At 44.1% G+C, this 19,006-nt stretch overlaps 1 protein-coding gene across 3 annotated transcripts in view; it reads left to right on the top strand.

The window, feature by feature from the left end:
* Positions 1-2,879: 2,879 nt before the first annotated feature.
* The window catches only part of ipo8 (importin 8), a gene marked incomplete at its 3' end in the record, with an annotated part of 49,321 nt that continues 33,194 nt past the window's right edge, over positions 2,880-19,006 (top strand). For 2 of the 3 annotated variants that reach the window (XM_084038492.1, XM_084038493.1), the window contains exons 1-10: positions 2,881-3,207; positions 4,453-4,534; positions 9,355-9,511; positions 9,611-9,769; positions 11,696-11,852; positions 11,941-12,030; positions 12,137-12,231; positions 15,618-15,702; positions 16,580-16,714; positions 18,456-18,555. In XM_084038492.1, the coding sequence (XP_083894618.1) occupies positions 3,124-3,207; positions 4,453-4,534; positions 9,355-9,511; positions 9,611-9,769; positions 11,696-11,852; positions 11,941-12,030; positions 12,137-12,231; positions 15,618-15,702; positions 16,580-16,714; positions 18,456-18,555 (1,144 nt within the window). In that variant the 5' untranslated portion in view covers positions 2,881-3,123. Of the gene's footprint in view, positions 3,208-4,452; positions 4,535-9,354; positions 9,512-9,610; positions 9,770-11,695; positions 11,853-11,940; positions 12,031-12,136; positions 12,232-15,617; positions 15,703-16,579; positions 16,715-18,455; positions 18,556-19,006 lie in introns of all 3 variants that reach the window. The other variant, XM_084038491.1, reaches the window with a different exon arrangement.

The following is a 19,006-nucleotide window of genomic DNA, read 5'->3' as shown; positions in this document are numbered from 1 at the left end:
CACTGCAAGTGTGAGTACTAAAGGCTGCGGTGCATTCATAGCAGCAAACCTCTCGCAACCTGAGCACGAGCTTCTGATGGAGGCGTATGAGCAGTTCAAGCTCCTCCTAAAAAGAAAAACACAGCAACCATGTGAAGTATAATGAACCAGACGCTGTTCTCTTGTTACTGCGCTGCTTTAATCTGGAGCTCGAATACAATATGAACAATATTTGACAGCTACAGTGGCTGGGGAGGAACATACAAGGCGAACTCGCACTGTTTTTGGTCAACAGGTTTTCCTTTTCAGCCTCGTCTGGATGAGCTATTTGTTTTTTCAACAGTCCTTGTAAATACAACACAATCCCACTAGAGATGAAAGGAAAGATCCTAAATACAAGGGTGACCTTAGATTGTTCAATTCAGTTTTATATATAGTGTCATCACAACAGAAGTTATATCAGGACAATTTACTGAGCAGGACTAGAAGACACTCATGATTTTCAGAGTTAATACATCTTCAAAGTCCCAACATCACCAGGAGCAAGAGTTACACCTAGTGGCGAGAAAAACCCCTTAACTGTCTTAACAGTCTCCATCCATCATCAACGGCTTATCCTGTTCAAGGTGGAGGGGGGGCTGGAGCCGATCCCAGCTGACATTGTTAACAGTAGTAGTATTAACAGAAGCTAGTATTAGTATTAACAGTAGTAGTATTAACAGTAGGCCTAGTAGTAGTATTAACAGTAATAGTATTAACAGTAGTAGTGTATGAGGGTATTAATAACTGTCTTCTAGGCGAGGGTGGAGGAGGAGCTGGTTTGGATAAGGCCCCTCTCCATTAGCACGTTCACCTGAGGGTCCACCACATTAAGTGCCATTCCAACCCAGCTGCTGGGGACAGGAAATGGGTTATAAAACCTCCAACCACGAGCCTGCATCCATGTCGACTCAGCGCGTGCAACTGGAAGATTCATCATGGAGGACGCTCCAAACAAACATATCCTCATAAACTAAGACAGACGTTTAATATTGTCTCGACGTTAACAACCTAAATGTCACGTGGTATTTAGGATAATGTATCCCCAGAGTCATAATGAAGTACACATACGTTATGAAGGTACAGACACACCGACGGATGTCGACCCAACGGACCGCCGAACGCACCGGCGAGTGGGCGGTTCTGTGTTCAAGTTGGATCAATTGGATAGACGTCCTGCGAAGTGGGCGGGACTTGAGTTAAGCTCGGCCGTTTCCAACATGGCGGCCGGGCCACAAACGATCTCATTTTACAGTTAAACTACACGCTATAGCATGTTTCTGAAAACATTTGAGGCGGGAAATGTGTAGTGCAGTAACAGAATCTGGATTCATATTTGATCAACACTGCCTAGTTTGATAGTTTGAACGAAGTTTCTGGAGCCGGCGGCATTGCGTTGGACGGACGTCATTTGCATAAAGTTCAATCTATCGAACTTTATGCAAATTCACATACGGCGACTGGGCCGTCAACTCGACGTGCCGTATCCATCATGCGGAGCTCCTGCTCTACATAGACAATGAATGGGATCCGTTGATTTGACGTCCTTTGCCGGAGTTGGTGTGTCTGTACCGTGCGAGTTTAGATACACAAATAAGATCGCGTTTGTCAATCGCGGTATTTTATTTTGAAAATTGCTTTTATTTTGAAAATTGACCGGATTGTCTCGTGTTCCTCTGTGTGATTTCCTGCCAGAATTGACGCGTTCGCTCGCGGCACGCGCAAAAAATAGCCTATTCGCGGCGCTCCAGGCAGGCGTAAAGTTCATACCAGACGCGGAGCGCCGCGAATAGGCGCGGCCGTCCCGCGCCGTGAAGCGATCGTTTCGGCGTCTGCTCTATTTTTTGCGCGTGCCGCGAGCGAACGCGTCAATTCTGGCAGGAAATCACACAAAGAAACACGAGACAATCCGGTCAATTTTCAAAATAAAAGCACTTTTCAAAATAAAATACCGCGATTAACAAATGCGATCATATTTGTGTATCTCAACTTGCACTGGGAAACATGAAGAGACAATACATTTAATAAATGTGAAGAGCAGATAAACAAATATGTGTATTTCAACGGTACTCTCTCTCTCTCTCTCTCTCTGGAAGGCCTATTCGGCACTCCGCGTCTGGTGTGAACCAGGCGTAACCTCCTCCTTCTCTAGCGTATAACACGTGACTGGGTAACGTTTACATTTCGGGTATTTAGCAGACGCTTTTGTCCAAAGCTACTTACAATAAGTACATTTGTCAAAAGAAAGAAACCACAACATATCATTGCCGATAAAGTAAGAGCTAAAAATAGAAACAAGTGTTAGGTCCTCGTCTGAGTAAAGTAGTAGGCTGTTCAGCAAGGATACCTTAAGAACAACAATGATGATCAAAGTGCTATAGGTCAGGACATGGAAGTGCTATTTTTTCTTTTTTGGTGTGTGTGTGTGTGTGTGTGTGTGTGTGTGTGTGTGTGTGTGTGTGTGTGTGTGTGTGTGTGTGTGTGTGTGTGTGTGTGTGTGTGTGTGTGTGTGTGGGGGGGGGGGGGGGGGGTTGCTATGCAGAGTCGAGGTGAAGTCTGAACAGGTGAGTCTTGAGCCTTTTTCGGGTTGGATATGTTTCCCGCCAGAGAGACGGGAGTTGGTCCCGAAGCTTGCTGCATTATTTCTCCCCTCCATTAATGTGCCGGACGGACCGGGACGGTTGAGTCTGGAAGAGGTTCCGTTTGTAGGAGCGAGCGTGTATGGATGGACCCCCCCTGTATTTGTGGATAGAGCGGCGCCAGGCCTCGGGGTGGCAGCAACGTGCCCTGCGTCGACCCGCGAAGAGGAGGAGCCTTCGCTTTACGTCCACCGCCTGCTGTGCTGTGGTTGTGTATACACGGGGCAGGGCCGCCGTTCTCTGACAAGCTGGCCGACATAGAAAGAGAAGCGAATGTGCCTTCAGAATAAACGCATCACCGCCGCTCCACATAGAGTAATGAGGCTTCCGCCATTTATTTTGAAGGTAGTGACCGGAAGTGGCCACCGCTGCAGATCCGTGACGCTTGGCTGAATGTAGCAGAAACGTAAGCTAATGCTACATGTACATGATATTAAAGGCAGCAGAACCGTGGAATTAAACACACATGGATCCCAACCGGATCATCCAGGCCCTGAAGGGGACCATCGATCCGAACCTGAGGATAGCGGCGGAGAATGAGCTCAACCAGGTGGGAGAGCCGAACTAGTTCCTTGGTCTTGGTCTGTTTGGGTGGTTGTTTTTCCCAGGGCTCATTGCGTTAGAATAGGATGCCGGTGTCTGTGATGGAAGGCCGTGTTTCGGTGACAGAGCTCGTCTTCGGCGCAGTGAATCTGAAACACTGGTGGTGGTGGTGGTGGTGGTGGTGGTGGTGGGGGGGGGGGGGGGGGGGGGTTCAGGCAGCAGCGTGGAGGGACAGATAGATGCGAGTTGATGTGACAGCCATCTTCGGGAGCCACGGTGACGTCACACCATCACACAATACACGAATACAATCACGAAGCTCTCTGATGTGGGAGCCTGTCTGCCATGTCTCCCCAGACTGCACAGTCTACCTGATCACTGCTATTTACTTTCACAGCAGTTGGATAGAACATTTGTTCCATGTGATGGTCTACAAAGAGCTGTCTTCATTACATCACATCGTGAAATATTTGGCTTAGTTGTGTTTATCCATGATCATTATATATTTTACTCACTGAAATGATTACATTTAATCACACCAAATAAAAAAACAACAACATCTTTACTCTTTATCTAAAAAAACCCATCATATCTCCATGATATGCTAACAATATCGGAAAAGTACGTGTGTATAAAAGGTCATTCTGAATAATGTCCCCTCATAGGCTGACGCCCTGTTCAACAGCAACAACATGTAACAGCTTGGGGGGAGTAATCGTGTTAAATAATTGTGATCTCAGTATTGACCAAAATAATCATGGTTATGATTTGTGCCATAATCCAGCAGCCCTAGTAGTGACTGATGGTGCTTTATCGCCTGCCAGAGGGGGGGAGTTGGAAGAGGTGGTCACCAGGGTGTGTTGGGTGGGATGATGTTTAAGGCAGTACCCCGACAGTAGACCCGACACAACTGCAGGAAGCTGGGTCCCAATGATGGACTGGGCCGTCTTGATGAGCCCTCTGGTGGAGCCGATTTGGTTTGAACCGGCATTTGTCCCTCTGACACATTCTGTCAGTCAGAGACTTTGTAGAGAATAAAATCCAGTCTGAAATAACAGGCCAACCAATGAGCACCATTGAGGCAGATAACAAGCTTGTAGTGACGCATGTGAGCTCCCCAGCTTAGCGGCGACCAGGCAGCGTTAGCGCTGCTCTGTGTGGCTGCTCATTGAGATCTGACTGCATGAAGTCAACAGACGGGTAGCAGGGAGATGTGGTGTGTTTCATGTTTCTTCTGCTTTGTCTCTTTCAGTCATACAAGATCATCAACTTCGCACCAACCCTACTTCAGATCATTATGTCGGAGCAGGTGGAGTTTCCTGTTCGCCAGGCAGGTAGGATCCAACATTCCATAAAACAATGATATTTTGATGATATTATATATTTAATATTTTCGGGATGCTCCGATCAGCTTTTTTGGTGGCCGATCACCGATCACAGGAATCATAAATCGTCCGATACCGATAACCGATCACAGAATGGATGGGAGAATAATAATATTAACAACAATAATAATAATAATCAAGCCGTTTTATGACTGTTGATGACTGTGTAGGACACACCTGGATTCTGCGTCGGGCTTGGGCTTCAGACTCGTGGTGTGAGTGGGACCGGAGCGGAACCGAAGCGGTACTTTTATAACAATGCCGCTCTCTGCAAAATCCGCTACCCGCGCTGGTTGCCATTTGCTCGCTCAGCTCCGCTCGGGTGGCTGTAATTAAGCTGACGAACGGTTGACGTTCTTCTTGCATGTGATGTTGATACTTCACCTGCGCGGCTTGCGAAGTTGCGCAGGTTGTATTTTGGAAGAGTCGTTGCAACTGAAATATCAGTTTAGTCTAGTGCAGGTGAGAGTTTTGCAATGAAATACCAGTAGACGTAATATCCGAATCTGAAGATCTTTTAATGCTGCAGCATGAGCCATCCCCAGTGCGACACAGGAATGACTGAAGAGTCAGTGTTTCTGTCGGCACTTATAATGCAGTTGAATTTACATACAGGTCTGACATCCTAGGGCCCCTGTTCCAGGTGTCCCCAGATGTTGTTTGATCAAAGGGTCATTGTCTTATCCTGCATCAATGGGCTTGTCTGGCGACGCCCCTGGTGGCCAATGGTCCTGCAATACGCATTGTGGACAGACAGCCATATGCCCACAGAAATACATGATTAAATAGGAATTTCCCTCACAGAAGAATCCCAGCAGAGCAATGGCTCTGATCCACAGACACGGGACGAGCCGACTGTGCTCACGAGGGGCTGTAAGTCCATACAAGCTCACCACGCATCACTAGCATTGTTTACACTGGAACTTTGACAGGCGTCGTGGCCGTCGCGGAATTCCTGCCCTGCGTCAGGTGCAGAAAAACAGTCTCGGGTAAAAAAATATATAAATATGCAATTGGCTTTTCTGATCAGCACTTTGACCGATCACGATCAACCCGTTTAGGGTCCAAATCGGCCGATAACGATCGGCAGCCGATCGGAGCATCCCTATTACCGGTATATTTTGTTGTAATGCTAAAACCATTTTCATTTTAAACCAGTAGTTATGAAGATACCGTGGTCATTTTTACATACTTTATTATTCATTTTAAGCAGTTGCTCAGGAGGAAATTTGTTTATAAAGCTTATTGTTATGCTATTTTTTTAGGAATGTTACCCAAACCAAGGGTAATGATATCAAGATAACACATATAGAAGATGTCTAGCTCACACTTCTTGGAAATACAGAACTGTAGAAAGTCATCCTGACACAGATTTAACAGTGGGGTCATTCCGTGTCATTTCATCAAATTTCTGAAAATCTTCCCACCTGACCATCACAGAATTTCTTGAAAAACTTCTAGTAAAAAGAAACACTTGTTAATAGGAAAAAATCCCAAATCTTAGGTCTCTACTGTTAACAGTGTTCTCATGAAACATCACTGAATGAAGGGTAGTTTAGACGTTTTTTGGCATCATACTCTGAAAAGCCATTTTTAAACAGCAATATCTGGAAAACTATCTCACCTGTGGCCTTCAAATTTTCTACAGTGTATATCTGTTACTAATAGCCTCCAGACCTTAAATATCAGGGGTGTATAACCTAGTATGGTAGGTACTTAAACTCCCAAAATGTGGCTTGTCAAAATGAAGTAGCAAATTTGAAGAGTTGTTGAGCCCCCATTTTTGCAGAAAGAAGACTTCTATCACCTCTGCCTCTATCTTTTTGCCTCATTTTGTCGCAGTGATTTTTTAAAATCCTGATATTGGTGGGGGTACTGCATGTCCTAATAGCCTACTAGTTAACATCACAGCAGGGCAATTCAATTGTGTTTTTTACCTTTACCAAAGACTTACATGTGATTAAGCTACTGATAAATTTAGCCTTACTAAAACATTAAAATGTAGCACAGTTGTAGTTACAGAGGCAATAAGTCCTTGAATGTGAGATGAACATGCTGAAAGCAGCTTTTAATGTCTTAAACCATGAACAAACATATGATAGCATAATATTGGATATTGATTGGCTGATAGCCCTATCTTGACCAATTTTGACCATCGCTAAAAATGCTTCTGAGGGGGTATTTGGCTGGATGTCATGGTGGAAATGACCTAGGGTGCATTTCACTCCGAACCATCACTTTAAACACTGAGTCATCGGTCTGGAATAACAAATAAAGGCATCTTGACTCCTGGGGTGCAGTCGAATAGTCTTTTTTGCTTTGGAAGGTTCCTAACTGAAGAAATGACCCGGAAGTAAACAAGTGGCCGCCATGATAAGAGCTGTTCGAATTCTCTAAATGCAAAGGAAAGGAGCTCCAATGCTTCCTTCCAGATCTCCTTTAGCATCGGATGCAACGGACCTATACGAAAGGAAAGGAGATCACGCCGACCCACAATTCTTTGCGAGAGCAACATTTAAAGTGCCTCACACTTCGGCCGTTCATAATAACAAACACTATGTTTATGTGCATATTTAACAATTACTTTCATGCAGACATATAGTAATTGGAATTGTGTTGATAAATGTGTGGACAGTGATAATAATTTAATGATATTTTTATAGATTTAAATCATGTTACAAATGTTTGACAAAAACGAAACTAAAACTACAAATGAAATGTAAATATTTATAAAATATTTATGTTTATAAAACCAACAACATGGGGAGAAGTGGATGATGTGGTTTTTGTAGTCCATTATTGTAGTTTCTTCAGCGCAGACGCACATCAATCGCTGGTGCCGATCATCAGCTGTCAATCATCAGCAGCCGCGTTATAATGACGTAGCTTAGTGAAAGTCCGGTCGGATTCTCTGAGCACCGCAACGTTTTCTCCAGAGGTCAAGGAAGAGGAGTTAGGAATAGGAGTTAGGACCTAATGTTTTGACTATTCGACTGCACCCCACTGTACCTGGGTACAATGGCGACACCCTTGGGTTAGATGGGGTACTACACCAGGCCTATAAACTCTTCACCAGTGCTGGGCACGTTACTTTAAAAATGTAATTAGTTACAGTTACTAGTTACTTTTCCCAAAAAGTTAATTAATTTGTTGCTGAGTTACAAATTATAAAAGTAACTAGTAACTTATATCAGCGTTACAACAAAATGTTTTAATGCTCAAATGTGTCAAAGAATTTGGACCCCCCCTCCACCCTTCTTTACCGGAACTTAAAATACATGTGCATGTCAATTATGTACGATAAATCTGAATATTATAATGAAATGGACCCTTAATACAATACAATACATTAACAGAAACAGTGTACACAAATCTAAAATATTTTAATGTTGCTGTGGGACAAAGTGAGACAAGCCTCCAATCAAATTTCATATATTATTGTAGATATTATAATTACTATGTTCATATAGTGGATCAATAACAATAACACAATAGATGTTTTGATATTTAAATCTCCCGAACGTCCCAATGGCCAGTCTCCCCTGGCCCTCACGAAGGCACAACATTAAAATAAATCTTTGCCACTCGCCTTAGAGATCAAGGTGGTCTGATGAAAACAGCATCAATGAGCTAATAATTATAGCAAGGTGCCGCTTTTTTATTGGCAGTAACGGTGTTATAAGGATGGGAAGAGTAATCAATTAGATCACTCGTTACTGAAAAAAAGTAACGCCGCTAGTAGCGCAGTTTTTTCACAAATATCTACGTGTTGACCTGGACACAAGTGGAAGAAGAATTCTGATGTTGTATTCAGCTCAGTGAAGAGGATGCTTAATGGTCCAGTTGTAATGAACATGTTCTGGTAATGATGTCTCTACATGGTTTTATACTGTGTATCTGTTGTGTGCCCTGAATGTAATGTCTATACGGTTTGTGTGCGTGTGAGTTGATTTGGTGACAAATAGATTTTCCCATTTTGGAATAATACAGTTTTCGTATCTATTCTGAAGAAAATGAGGCAAGTGACGGTGCGTGCTGAAATTACAATCAATTACTCACTTTTTCAAATCTGCCGCCATGCATCGCTACGCATGAACATGTTATTCCTCGCTGCTTTGATCCACAGCTCCAGACTAACTTTTACTTTGGTCACACTGGTGCACCAAACGTTATCATTAAAGTGCACCAGCACATCATTATGGTGCACCTGCCTGGTGCTTAGACGCTGCAGGGAGGGGGGCTGATCTGACCATGTAGCTCAGGTTGTGCTTCTTAGGACCACTCACACTAACCCATCCGTACCGTGGCCAAGCACGTTTGACCCTCAAAGTCCCGTTTGTTTGGCTAGTGTGAGTCCTCCGTACCGAGCTCAAGCCTGTGCCTTTCCTCGACCATGCGAGTGTCATATTACAACGTGGTGGTGTATGTACAAGAGGCATTGGGCTTTTTTAACATTTGGATTTCGAACGACGATGCTTTGACAGCAAAAGCAGAGTTTCCAGCCGTGGTTCGGTGTACTCTGTGCAATAAATGCAGTATTGGCTGTTTTCTCATACCTGAGTGACAGGAATTGGACAAGCCATTCCTTCTGAAACACACATCCTTTGGCCTGTTTGGATGTAGATGATGGGGCAGGGCTGGGCATCTTCCTGGAGCTGGATAACTACAGATTCACACATAGTGTATTCAGGCTCCTACACAAGCCTGATTTCTTCAACTGGATTGTGTCCATCTGTAATGCTCGTCTGTCCCATCCTCTGGGTTTGTAGCGGCCATCTACCTGAAGAACATGGTGAGTCAGTACTGGCAGGACAGGGAGCCGACTCTTGGCGAGGTTGTCTTTCCCTTCAACATCCATGAGAATGACCGGCAGCAGATCCGAGACCATATCGTGGAGGGTATCATCCGCTGTCCAGAATCCATACGGTATGTAGACTCCTTCACAAACACCTGTTAATCATTCAAAACCCAACACTGCCATCCATATTCAATAAATTACTCCATGTGTTTTTGCTCTGTCCGTAGCGCCCAGCTGACCATGTGTCTGCGAGCTATTATCAAGCATGACTTCCCCGGCCGCTGGACCGCCATCGTGGACAAGATGGGCATGTACCTGCAGTCTCAGAACAGCGGCAGCTGGTACGGCAGCTTGCTGGCCCTCTACCAGCTGGTCAAAACATACGAGTGAGTGTGGAGGCAACTTCTGAAGAGAGGAGTCACAAACAACAGTGTCTTTCCAAGCTTTATTTAGTCTTTTACATGCAAAGTGAATTACGACTGTAGGCGATTCTCTAGCGGTCTTGGACCTCGTCGATTAAACAGAATCCCTTTCTATACCGATCGTCTTTCCCCAGAACCAACCAATAATAAACAGGCAAATATTGGTTCACAATTCTGAAGATCACAGTAGAATTTTCTTACCCAAAGGACATCTCTGATTTGATATTGAATGCCTCCTATCAGAGCTCCTGTGGTGAGCCAAGCAGGTCCTCAGGCCAGGTCCCACGTCTCTACCCTCTTCTTGTAGGGGAGCTACTGGGTTTTGGCGCCTTTTGACTTCAGTGCTGTGTCAGGTGTCGTCTCACGTTGAGGATCCCATTTCTGACGCCAAATTGTGGAGGCAAATTCTGAAGAAAGGAGTCACAAACAACAGAGTGTCTTTCCGAGCTTTATTTGGCATCTGCAGATGGACCCACAACCATTCCCATCACATGTAAATCCCTCTGTCTCTTCATTCTACCTCTGTGAACGCCATAGATTTTTCACTGTCTCCAGTTTGTCTGACTTGTAGGGCACAGCCCACAAATAGGCATCACTAAGGTTAAAGGGACACCCGTTAATGCTTAAAGAATGTTCCGCCTATATGCGTCTCCCCAGTACCGTGAGTATCTGAGCTTCCCTCCTGGGGGCCAATAGGCTTCACACCACGCCTACAGGTGGAAAGGGAGAGTGAGCCAATAATGGATGTCATAAGTCTGAAGAACAACCACAATAACTCTGAACTGCAGTGTTTCCATGATAAGTCAGACTGGTGGATAACTGTTATTTTCCACATAAAGAAAAAGTAATCAGTTTCAGCAAGAAAACCCTGAAGCTTCACTCCCCTCATACAAATGTCCTTGTGTCGAGCACACAAGGAGCACATCAGTAGAAACGCTTGCTGCTGGAGGGATGGAAAAAATATTGAGTGTACCAGTCTTAATAGAAATTAGAGGTAAGATCTTAAGCCCGAGCAATTCGGGTCGGGTCGGGTATAAAATGTCAATCATTACGTTCGGGTCGGGTCGGGTCGGGCCGGGCTTCTCTCTCGCTGACTTTTTTTTTTTATTTATTTTTAATATATGTTTATAGAAATGTATAAACGATGTGTGGAGAATAAGATACTAAACTGAGGAATACTTCCCTCTCCCCGTCTCTCTCTCTGCGCTCTCTCTCTCTCCCTCTCCCCGTCTCTCTCTCTGCGCTCTCTCTCTCTCTCTCTCTCTCTCTCTCTCTCTCTCTCTCTCTCTCTCTCTCTCTCTTAAAGTGCCGCGCTAGAAGGACGTACTCTCTGAGTCCTCACAAATAAAATATGAAATTTCGGGTTTGGTTCAGGCTCGGGCCTGCAAATCAAGTTAATTGCTCGGGTTCGGGCCGGGTCGGGCTTTAATCCCGCGGGCCTGGGTCGGGTCGGGCTGGATTTTTTAGGCCCGATCTTACCTCTAATAGAAATACAGATCTGAAGTAGAATAAAGTCTCATGTGCATCAAATGACAACAAGAAGACCAAAAAAAAGCAACCATTGGGAAATGACGAATTATATAACTAAGCCATTGTCCGATAGATTGCATTAGTTCATTGAGACACCGCGTTGCAGAGCTTCACATTGGTTTAAAAACACAATGTTCAGACAGAACAGGTCATGGTAGAGGGAGCCGAGGAGGGGTCTTCTGGGACCCTGTACAATACTAACCCTACCACCTCCTAACAGGTGGAGCATATAGTGCATGAGACGAGAGAACATGTGGTTTCTTAAAGGAAGTGCTAACCCTTGTGTGTGTTTGTGTGTGTGTGTGTGTGTGTGTGTGTGTGTGTGTGTGTGTGTGTGTGTGTGTGTGTGTGTGTATTCAGGTACAGGAAGGCTGATGAAAGGGAGCCCCTGCTGGCAGCCATGCAGATCTTCCTGCCCAGGATTCAGCAGCTCATCAGCCAGCTGCTGGCCGACGCCACTATCTTCTCTGTCCTCATCCAGAAACAGATCCTCAAGATCTTCCACGCGCTCGTACAGGTGTGTGTGTGTGTCTTTGTGTGTGTCTCTCTGTGTGTGTGTCTGTGTTGTGACAGCATTGACCTTTGACCTTGTGCTTGTCCTGCAGTACTCGCTGCCTCTCCAGCTGATCAACAACACCTTGATGACTCAGTGGATGGAAATCCTCAGAGTCATAATGGACCGAGACGTCCCAGCCGTAAGACACACACACACACACACACACACAGACACACACACACACACACACATTTTCTTGACATGCCATGACATGTTGTCATTAAGAATGAGTGTTTGTGTGTTAGGAGACATTGGAGGTGGATGAGGACGACCGTCCTGAGCTGGCGTGGTGGAAGTGTAAGAAGTGGGCGTTACGCATCATCACCAGGCTGTTTGAGCGGTGAGTCCAGAGCTTGCTCTCACTTCACCAGAAAGCACATTTTGTTGTTAGCAACACTAGCAGACATTCTCATTGTGACAGGTCTTTGGTCAGACCTGTTTCCTGGCGTTCAAAAGTGGTCAGTCATGTTGTGTTTCTCTTGTATTCTTTTGAATAAAACCTCACACACATTAAATGACCATAGTTACCCAACAAGAACAAAACAAACACAGCATCTTTGCAAAACCAAAATAGTGATCTATTTAGGTTTTCCATAAAACACCCAATTCCCAGCATCCACAAAACAATAATCCAACTCAAAATTCCACTTTTTACAGTTTTGTAATACTACAAAATACACTTACAATATTGTATTGGCGGTATTGCCGTGTGTTCAAATACGTGTTGACCGATGTGAGGTCAACAGCTGTTCAGTGGAACAGAGGTGGCTGTATGTTCAACACAGAAACAGGCAGAGCAGATGTTCTCTACCAAAGACACTGCCTGTAGCTAAAGGAGGTCAACGTAGGAGGCCACCCTTCCCAGCGCTGTTCCCTGCAACAGGTGATGTAGGGTCCCCCAGTGTTGTAGGTTGTCTTGTTCTAAGGCTGGAAGGGTAATCAAGCACCTGCTGGCGCGTACTGCCGGGTGGGCAGCCTGTCAGTCTGTGTACTTGTAGGCTATTCCCTGGGAGATGAACGGCAAGAACATCCTGGCTTTCAAGTCACCTCAACTTGAGAACATTCACCTTTTGAAGTCGATGTTGGTGAACCAATCACATGAATGAAGACGTGCCAGTAACCACTGGATGGTTAACTTATGTGCAGCAGTTTAGGATGTCTGCTTGGGAAGCAAGAACTACATGGAGTAAAACCCTCCCTTCTGGGGCGCCGTATAGCTCATATATAGGGTAGGGACAGCGCCCCACGTACCTAAGGCCACGGGTTCAAATCTGACCGGTGACCCTTTCTGCATGTCGTCCCCCTCTCTCCCCCCTGTCACTCTCACGCTGTCCTCTCAAAAGCAAAAAAAGGCCAGAGAAATAACTTTAAATACCCCCTCCCTTCTGTCTGTGAGTGGTGATCTATGATCTAGATTCACCTCCTTGATGCCCATGAATAGGGAGGAAGGCTGTAGAGCACACAACCCACTCTCAGTTTGGCCTGTCACGCTAACTCATTTTGTTGGACAATGTATTGTTATTGTCATTTGAAGTCTGTTTTATGCCACTGATATACTGTAATGATAATATAATGGTATAATAATGCAAGTACCCCCTTTTTAAAGACCAATTCACTTTTAATTCTTAAGAATATTTAGACATTGGAATGAGAAATAAATGAAAATATCCTGAATAAATAAAACATAAATACAATGAAACCACACAATCAGAATCTGTTAACAAAACTTGCACTTCAATAAATATGAAACATTTGGCACAGGGCTATAGTGAATGGTTAGCACCTTTTGTTAACAAAGTGCAACGTAACCACACATAAGTTAGATAAAACAACAAAGTAACATGTTTTTCATAACAAAGTCAGGTTCGGACTGTTTAGGACGTTCGCAGTGTTTCTTTAAATGCTGCTTATATAGCGAGTTAAGCGATCTGTGAGCGTACGCCGTTTCGTGCTGTTACGTTTTATTTCCAGTGATGGGCGGAGGCATCCGTAATATTCAACTGTCAGGAAGGCCCCTCTTTGTCTCCAGCTGCAGGTCTTCTTCCCAGCTCGGTTCTGTTTTCAGATGAGCTATAGGTTAGGTCAGCAAAAATGATAGAGGTCATATCTATACGTTGTACGATAAGTCCATAGTGTTATTCTGGTGACAGGCCCAGGCCCATCCATCCGCTCACACTGACAACCAGCTGTTGGCTGAAGCTGCAGTATCACTCCCCAGACCTTATTGCCACCAGGGACCCATTTCCGAAAGCAGGTTCAACAAACTCTGAACCTAACCCTGAACTCTGAGTTGACCAACTCTGAGATGGACAACTCTGAGTTTTGGGTTCCAGAACAGCAGTTCTGAATTAGTTCAATCAACTCTGAGTATGTAAACTTAGTAAAGTTACGCGTGTGCCTGCCGATTCTACAAAGCCATCATCAATGGAGCTCCGATACTACGATTCACCATGGCAACCGGGAAAGAGATATTAGATATTACTGAATGTTTATGTAGAAAACGAGCTCATCCTGAAAATGCAGAGCAACGTAACTGCAGCAAAGTAGAGATAGTTGGCGTGGCAGACATTTACGGCCTGACTTAATGTGTATAACTGAATGAAACGGTCGATTGATCTAAAGGTAATAACTCTTTATTTTCAGCTTCACAGAGCAACACTGGGGTTTAATGCTTAGCAACGCTGCCTACGGTGCAGGTGACAGAGGTTCAACTCCTGTGGTTACCAAAGTAGCACAATGAACAAATAGTCATTTTCATATAGGTGTAATCCCCCCAGGCACAAAAAGAAAGTGGCTTCAGTTGAAAATTAAGCATAAGAATAAATCTCTCCTGACGTAAAGCTGCTAGAATCACTTTTTTTTCCATATCGATTAGGGTGACGAGGAAAGGACGGTAATTTATTTTAAGATTTGGTAGAGATTCCAGAAAAAGGTGGAGACATGTAGGGAGAAACTCAGGGTTTGTTGAAGAAAACCTGCCAGCGAGCAGGTTAGGTTCACAGAGTATGTTACTATGGTAACTGACCTAAAGGTTGAGTCAAAGGCTGAACAAGCATAAGATACAAATCAACCGAATAAGAACGGAAGAAAACACTAAACATAATGTGATACCTTTCTGCAACGGAAAACTCCAAGTATCCCTCTTCTCACACTGATCTACACTGATCAGGCGGGCAGGCTCTGATGCAGGCCCACTTACCCTTATGCACATTTTCCGTGAGCTAATGCATGCTCATGATTGGAGGAGAGTATTACCCGTAGAGTCCAGTAGAGGGTATGTGACTTAGAACAACAGACGTTCAGACGACCATCAGGAGTGAGTTAGTCATTCGAGTCAGTATGAAGTTCACACTAATAACGGGACAGTTTGCTACTCGGCGTATTAAAGAGATTTCACTCTGCAACCCGCTTTCAAAAGGTTCCTTGCAGCCCCGAAATGCCGTCGTCATGTAAACCAACAGTCAATGTTGAAAAGGCCCTGAGAAGCCAGTCTGTCTTACTGCGTGGTTGTGCATGACTGACTTGTTTGGATCAGAGGCTGCTCTGAGTGCTGGATGAATGAACGCTTTCAACAACCTTAGTTTGTGTTTACTGCACATTGGTATGTAGCTCAGTACAGAGTGTAGGATCATTAATGCTCCTTCAATCCTTCATCTTTCAAAACTGAATGAATGGTATGAAGTCCAGTGATGAAATTGTCCCAACATGCCTCTGGTCTGACTTCAGGTATGGAAGCCCTGGCAATGTGACAAAGGAGTACTATGAGTTTGCAGACTTTTTTCTGAAGACGTATGCGATGGGAATCCAGCAGGTAAGCATGTGTCACTGTTACAACGTCCAACATGGCCCTCATCACTTCTGTTCAGTTCCAGTACCTATTATGTGTGCAGGTTCCACATACAACACCATGTTGGGATGCAGGCTGCCAATAAGTCACATGTAAATGAGTATAAGCCCAACATGTCCATCCTTTTTGCTGCACACTGGCTGGGTGGGGCAAGTGCTATTGAGGCACCCCTGGCTCCACCCACAGCCACGCTGTTTGTCAGTGCAGCAGCAAGGCTCCTCTATCCGTCAACAGTTTCCCATCTGCAGCTGCATGGTTTACATGTGCCACTCTCCCCTTGTTGACCAACTGGGCTGAAAGTCTACATCCATGGGTGGAGTGTGGTCTTCTCTTTTGATTCATGAATCATGTGCTGATGTTTCTAAATGCATAAATGACTTATTGTCCTGTTGACATGAATGTTGACATGTCAAGGCAAGGCAAGGCAGTTTAATTTGTATAGCACCTTTCAACAACAGGGCAATTCAAAGTGCTTTACATAAAACATTAAAAGCATTGGAGAAAAAAACATTAAAACAAGCCAATAAAATAAAATGTAAAAAATATATAAATAAAAACAAGAATATCAAGGAATAGAAATTACAGTGCAGCATAAGAACTTCACAGATAGTATTGTTTACTGAAAGGCAGCGGCAAACAGAAAAGTCTTCAGTCAGACCTACAGCTTTCTGGAAGTTTGTTCCAGATATGTGGTGAGTAAAAACTGAAGGCTGCCTCTCCATGTTTGGTTCTGACTCTGGGGACACAGAGCAGACCTCTCCCAGACCATCTGAGAGGTCTGGATGGTTGGTAGCTCAGCAGAAGATCAGTTGTGTTTTTCTGCCCCGTGTCTTGTGTCCAGGTCTTGCTGAAGGTGATGGACCAGCACCGACAGAAGCAGTATGTGACTCCTCGTGTCCTGCAGCAGTGCCTCAACTACCTCAACCAGGGCCTGTCACACTCACTGACATGGAAACAGATGAAGCCACATATGCAGGTAGGACAGGCAGGTTTGGAGATGGCTCTGACATTTACAGGGCTATTTACATTCACTTTCAATTTTCCATGGCAAGCCTTACCAATGGCTGTCTCTGAGGTTTAAGAGACAAACTGTACATAAAGAACGCCTGCAGGCTGTTCAGGCCAGAATTTTGATCTGAGTACGAACTATGAAGGATCGTGGGCTCTGGTTCCCTCACCTCAGGGTAGGTTTACCGTTTGGTGTTTCCTTTGCACGGACTTCACAGGATCATTTGAATTATATTCATAACTGCCGGGATCTCCTGTTTGATCCGGTATTGATCCTTCACTGATGGGCGACGTGATGGTAAAAGTTTACACAAGTTATGACTCTGCTACTTTTTACATGTTGACCCAATTTCTATTTCACTATCATGGTCTATGAATAAAATGACTTGTTTTTAAGGAGGGTTTTTTTGGTCATTTTTACATTTACAATGAATGATCTTGTGGTATATTTTCACCTGGACTATATGTAAATGGTAAAACATATTGATATGATTGTATTCATGCATCTGGAAGATGATAAAATAAATGAACATATAATCCTTAACTAGAGAAACAATTACAGTAAGCAAGCCAACACACGTTTTATTTTTATTCTGGGATCTTTTAACCTGGAAAGCACCAGGTGCTTAAACTTGACAAGTGCCTTGTGAATACCTTTATGACTATTATTACTATTGTTGTTGTTATTATTATTGTTGTTGTTATTATTATTATAATTATAATTATTATTATTACTATACTGCGGCTGAGTGAAGGGCCACTGCAGTCCCGTGGTGGGTGGAGCCTGATGTACTGTTGCATGCCACTGTCCTGCGCCTGAATCAATTAGGAAGGAGTTTAAAATGCTTATTTTCTATAGTTAAGAACCAGACCAGCTCAGACCTGTTATGGGTGCTTATGAATGATTATTTATAGATATTAATATTTGTACTAATACCTGCACTCGTTAAAGAATCGGGACACAACTTGTTGGTCAGCAGGAAATTACAGAGTTCAATTTAATGTCTGTGTTGTCCATTATTAATCAGATCAAAGCTGAATCGTAAGCCCTTGATGCACCGATCTTTGTTTCTGCTCAGAAGAAATATACACAGACAGCGACTTGGGGATACATATACATTTATTGAACTAACTAATGATTTAACCAAGTCCGTAAAATAACTGTCTTAAAAGAATATCAAAATAAATAAAATAAATAAAGAAAGGTGTTCGTGATAGTGTTGGAGGACTGAAGTGAATGTAGGGTTCCTTCCTTCTGCATCCAGGTCGGTGTGAAGGGCCTCAGCATAGATAATGACCCGATCTGGCCATTAATTTGGTCCAAGTGTCATAAACAGCGGGCCTTCTCAGGTTGAGTCTACCAAGGAGTTCTGTTGAGTCTCCACATGAGACATGTCGTAGTTGTTGTTGTCAGAGTGTTGGCGGGGAACAGTGGGAGAGTTCACCCAGAGAACGAGAGAAACCCTCCTTTCAAGGCCATACCTCTTGTCCACTAGTTGGCCTACTCACCTCTAGCCCATTACAAATTGACAAAGGAGACTTGTTTCTCCAATTCTGAAATTTCATCACCCTGTCAACGGTTCCTTAACGGTGGACTTCAGAGGGCAGCACCGATTACTAGTCTTACTAGTCTTTCTTTCCTGCTTATTGATTGTTGTTTGGAGCCACTGTATTTCTCCTTTGCTTATGAGAAGCATCATCTCTTGCAGACCATATGCCAGGAGGTCATTTTCCCACTCATGTGTTACAAGGATGAGGATGAGAAGCTCTGGCAGGAAGACCCATATGAGTACATCCGCATGAAGTTTAGTAAGTACTCAAACACTCCATTTCTCGCGATGCTCCCTCAATCATCAGCTAATGAAAGCAGTAAGCCAGGGCTAGCTGTCCAGTTAAAAAACATATCCGCTAGCAAATGTCATTGGTAACATTTTGTAAATGTTCTGGTTTTAATGATCATGCAGTTGTTTGACATTGTACAATAGATTCTAAGAGCAAAGGAAAAACTTGGCGGACCCATTAAAAACCTGTGAGCAAAATGTACAGGGATTACTACCCACGCATGAAAGGGCCACGACCGAATGGTCCCTTTTGGTGTGGGGAACCTTGTTTTTGTAGAGATTATTATTAGGGCCCCAAGCACAACCGTGCCAGGGCATAACCCGTAACGCAACCTGACCTGCCTGGTGGTTGGTTGCACAGAACATTCTGAGATGCTGTCATTGGAAACAGTTTGGAAAAGGGCAGGAACTTGGCAGGT

Source organism: Eutrigla gurnardus (genome assembly GCF_963514095.1).
Source record: "Eutrigla gurnardus genome assembly, chromosome: 21".
Taxonomy (NCBI): Eukaryota; Metazoa; Chordata; class Actinopteri; order Perciformes; family Triglidae; genus Eutrigla; species Eutrigla gurnardus.
The sequence above is the reverse complement of the archived record's forward strand: the minus strand, read 5'-3'. Positions and strand labels throughout refer to the sequence as shown.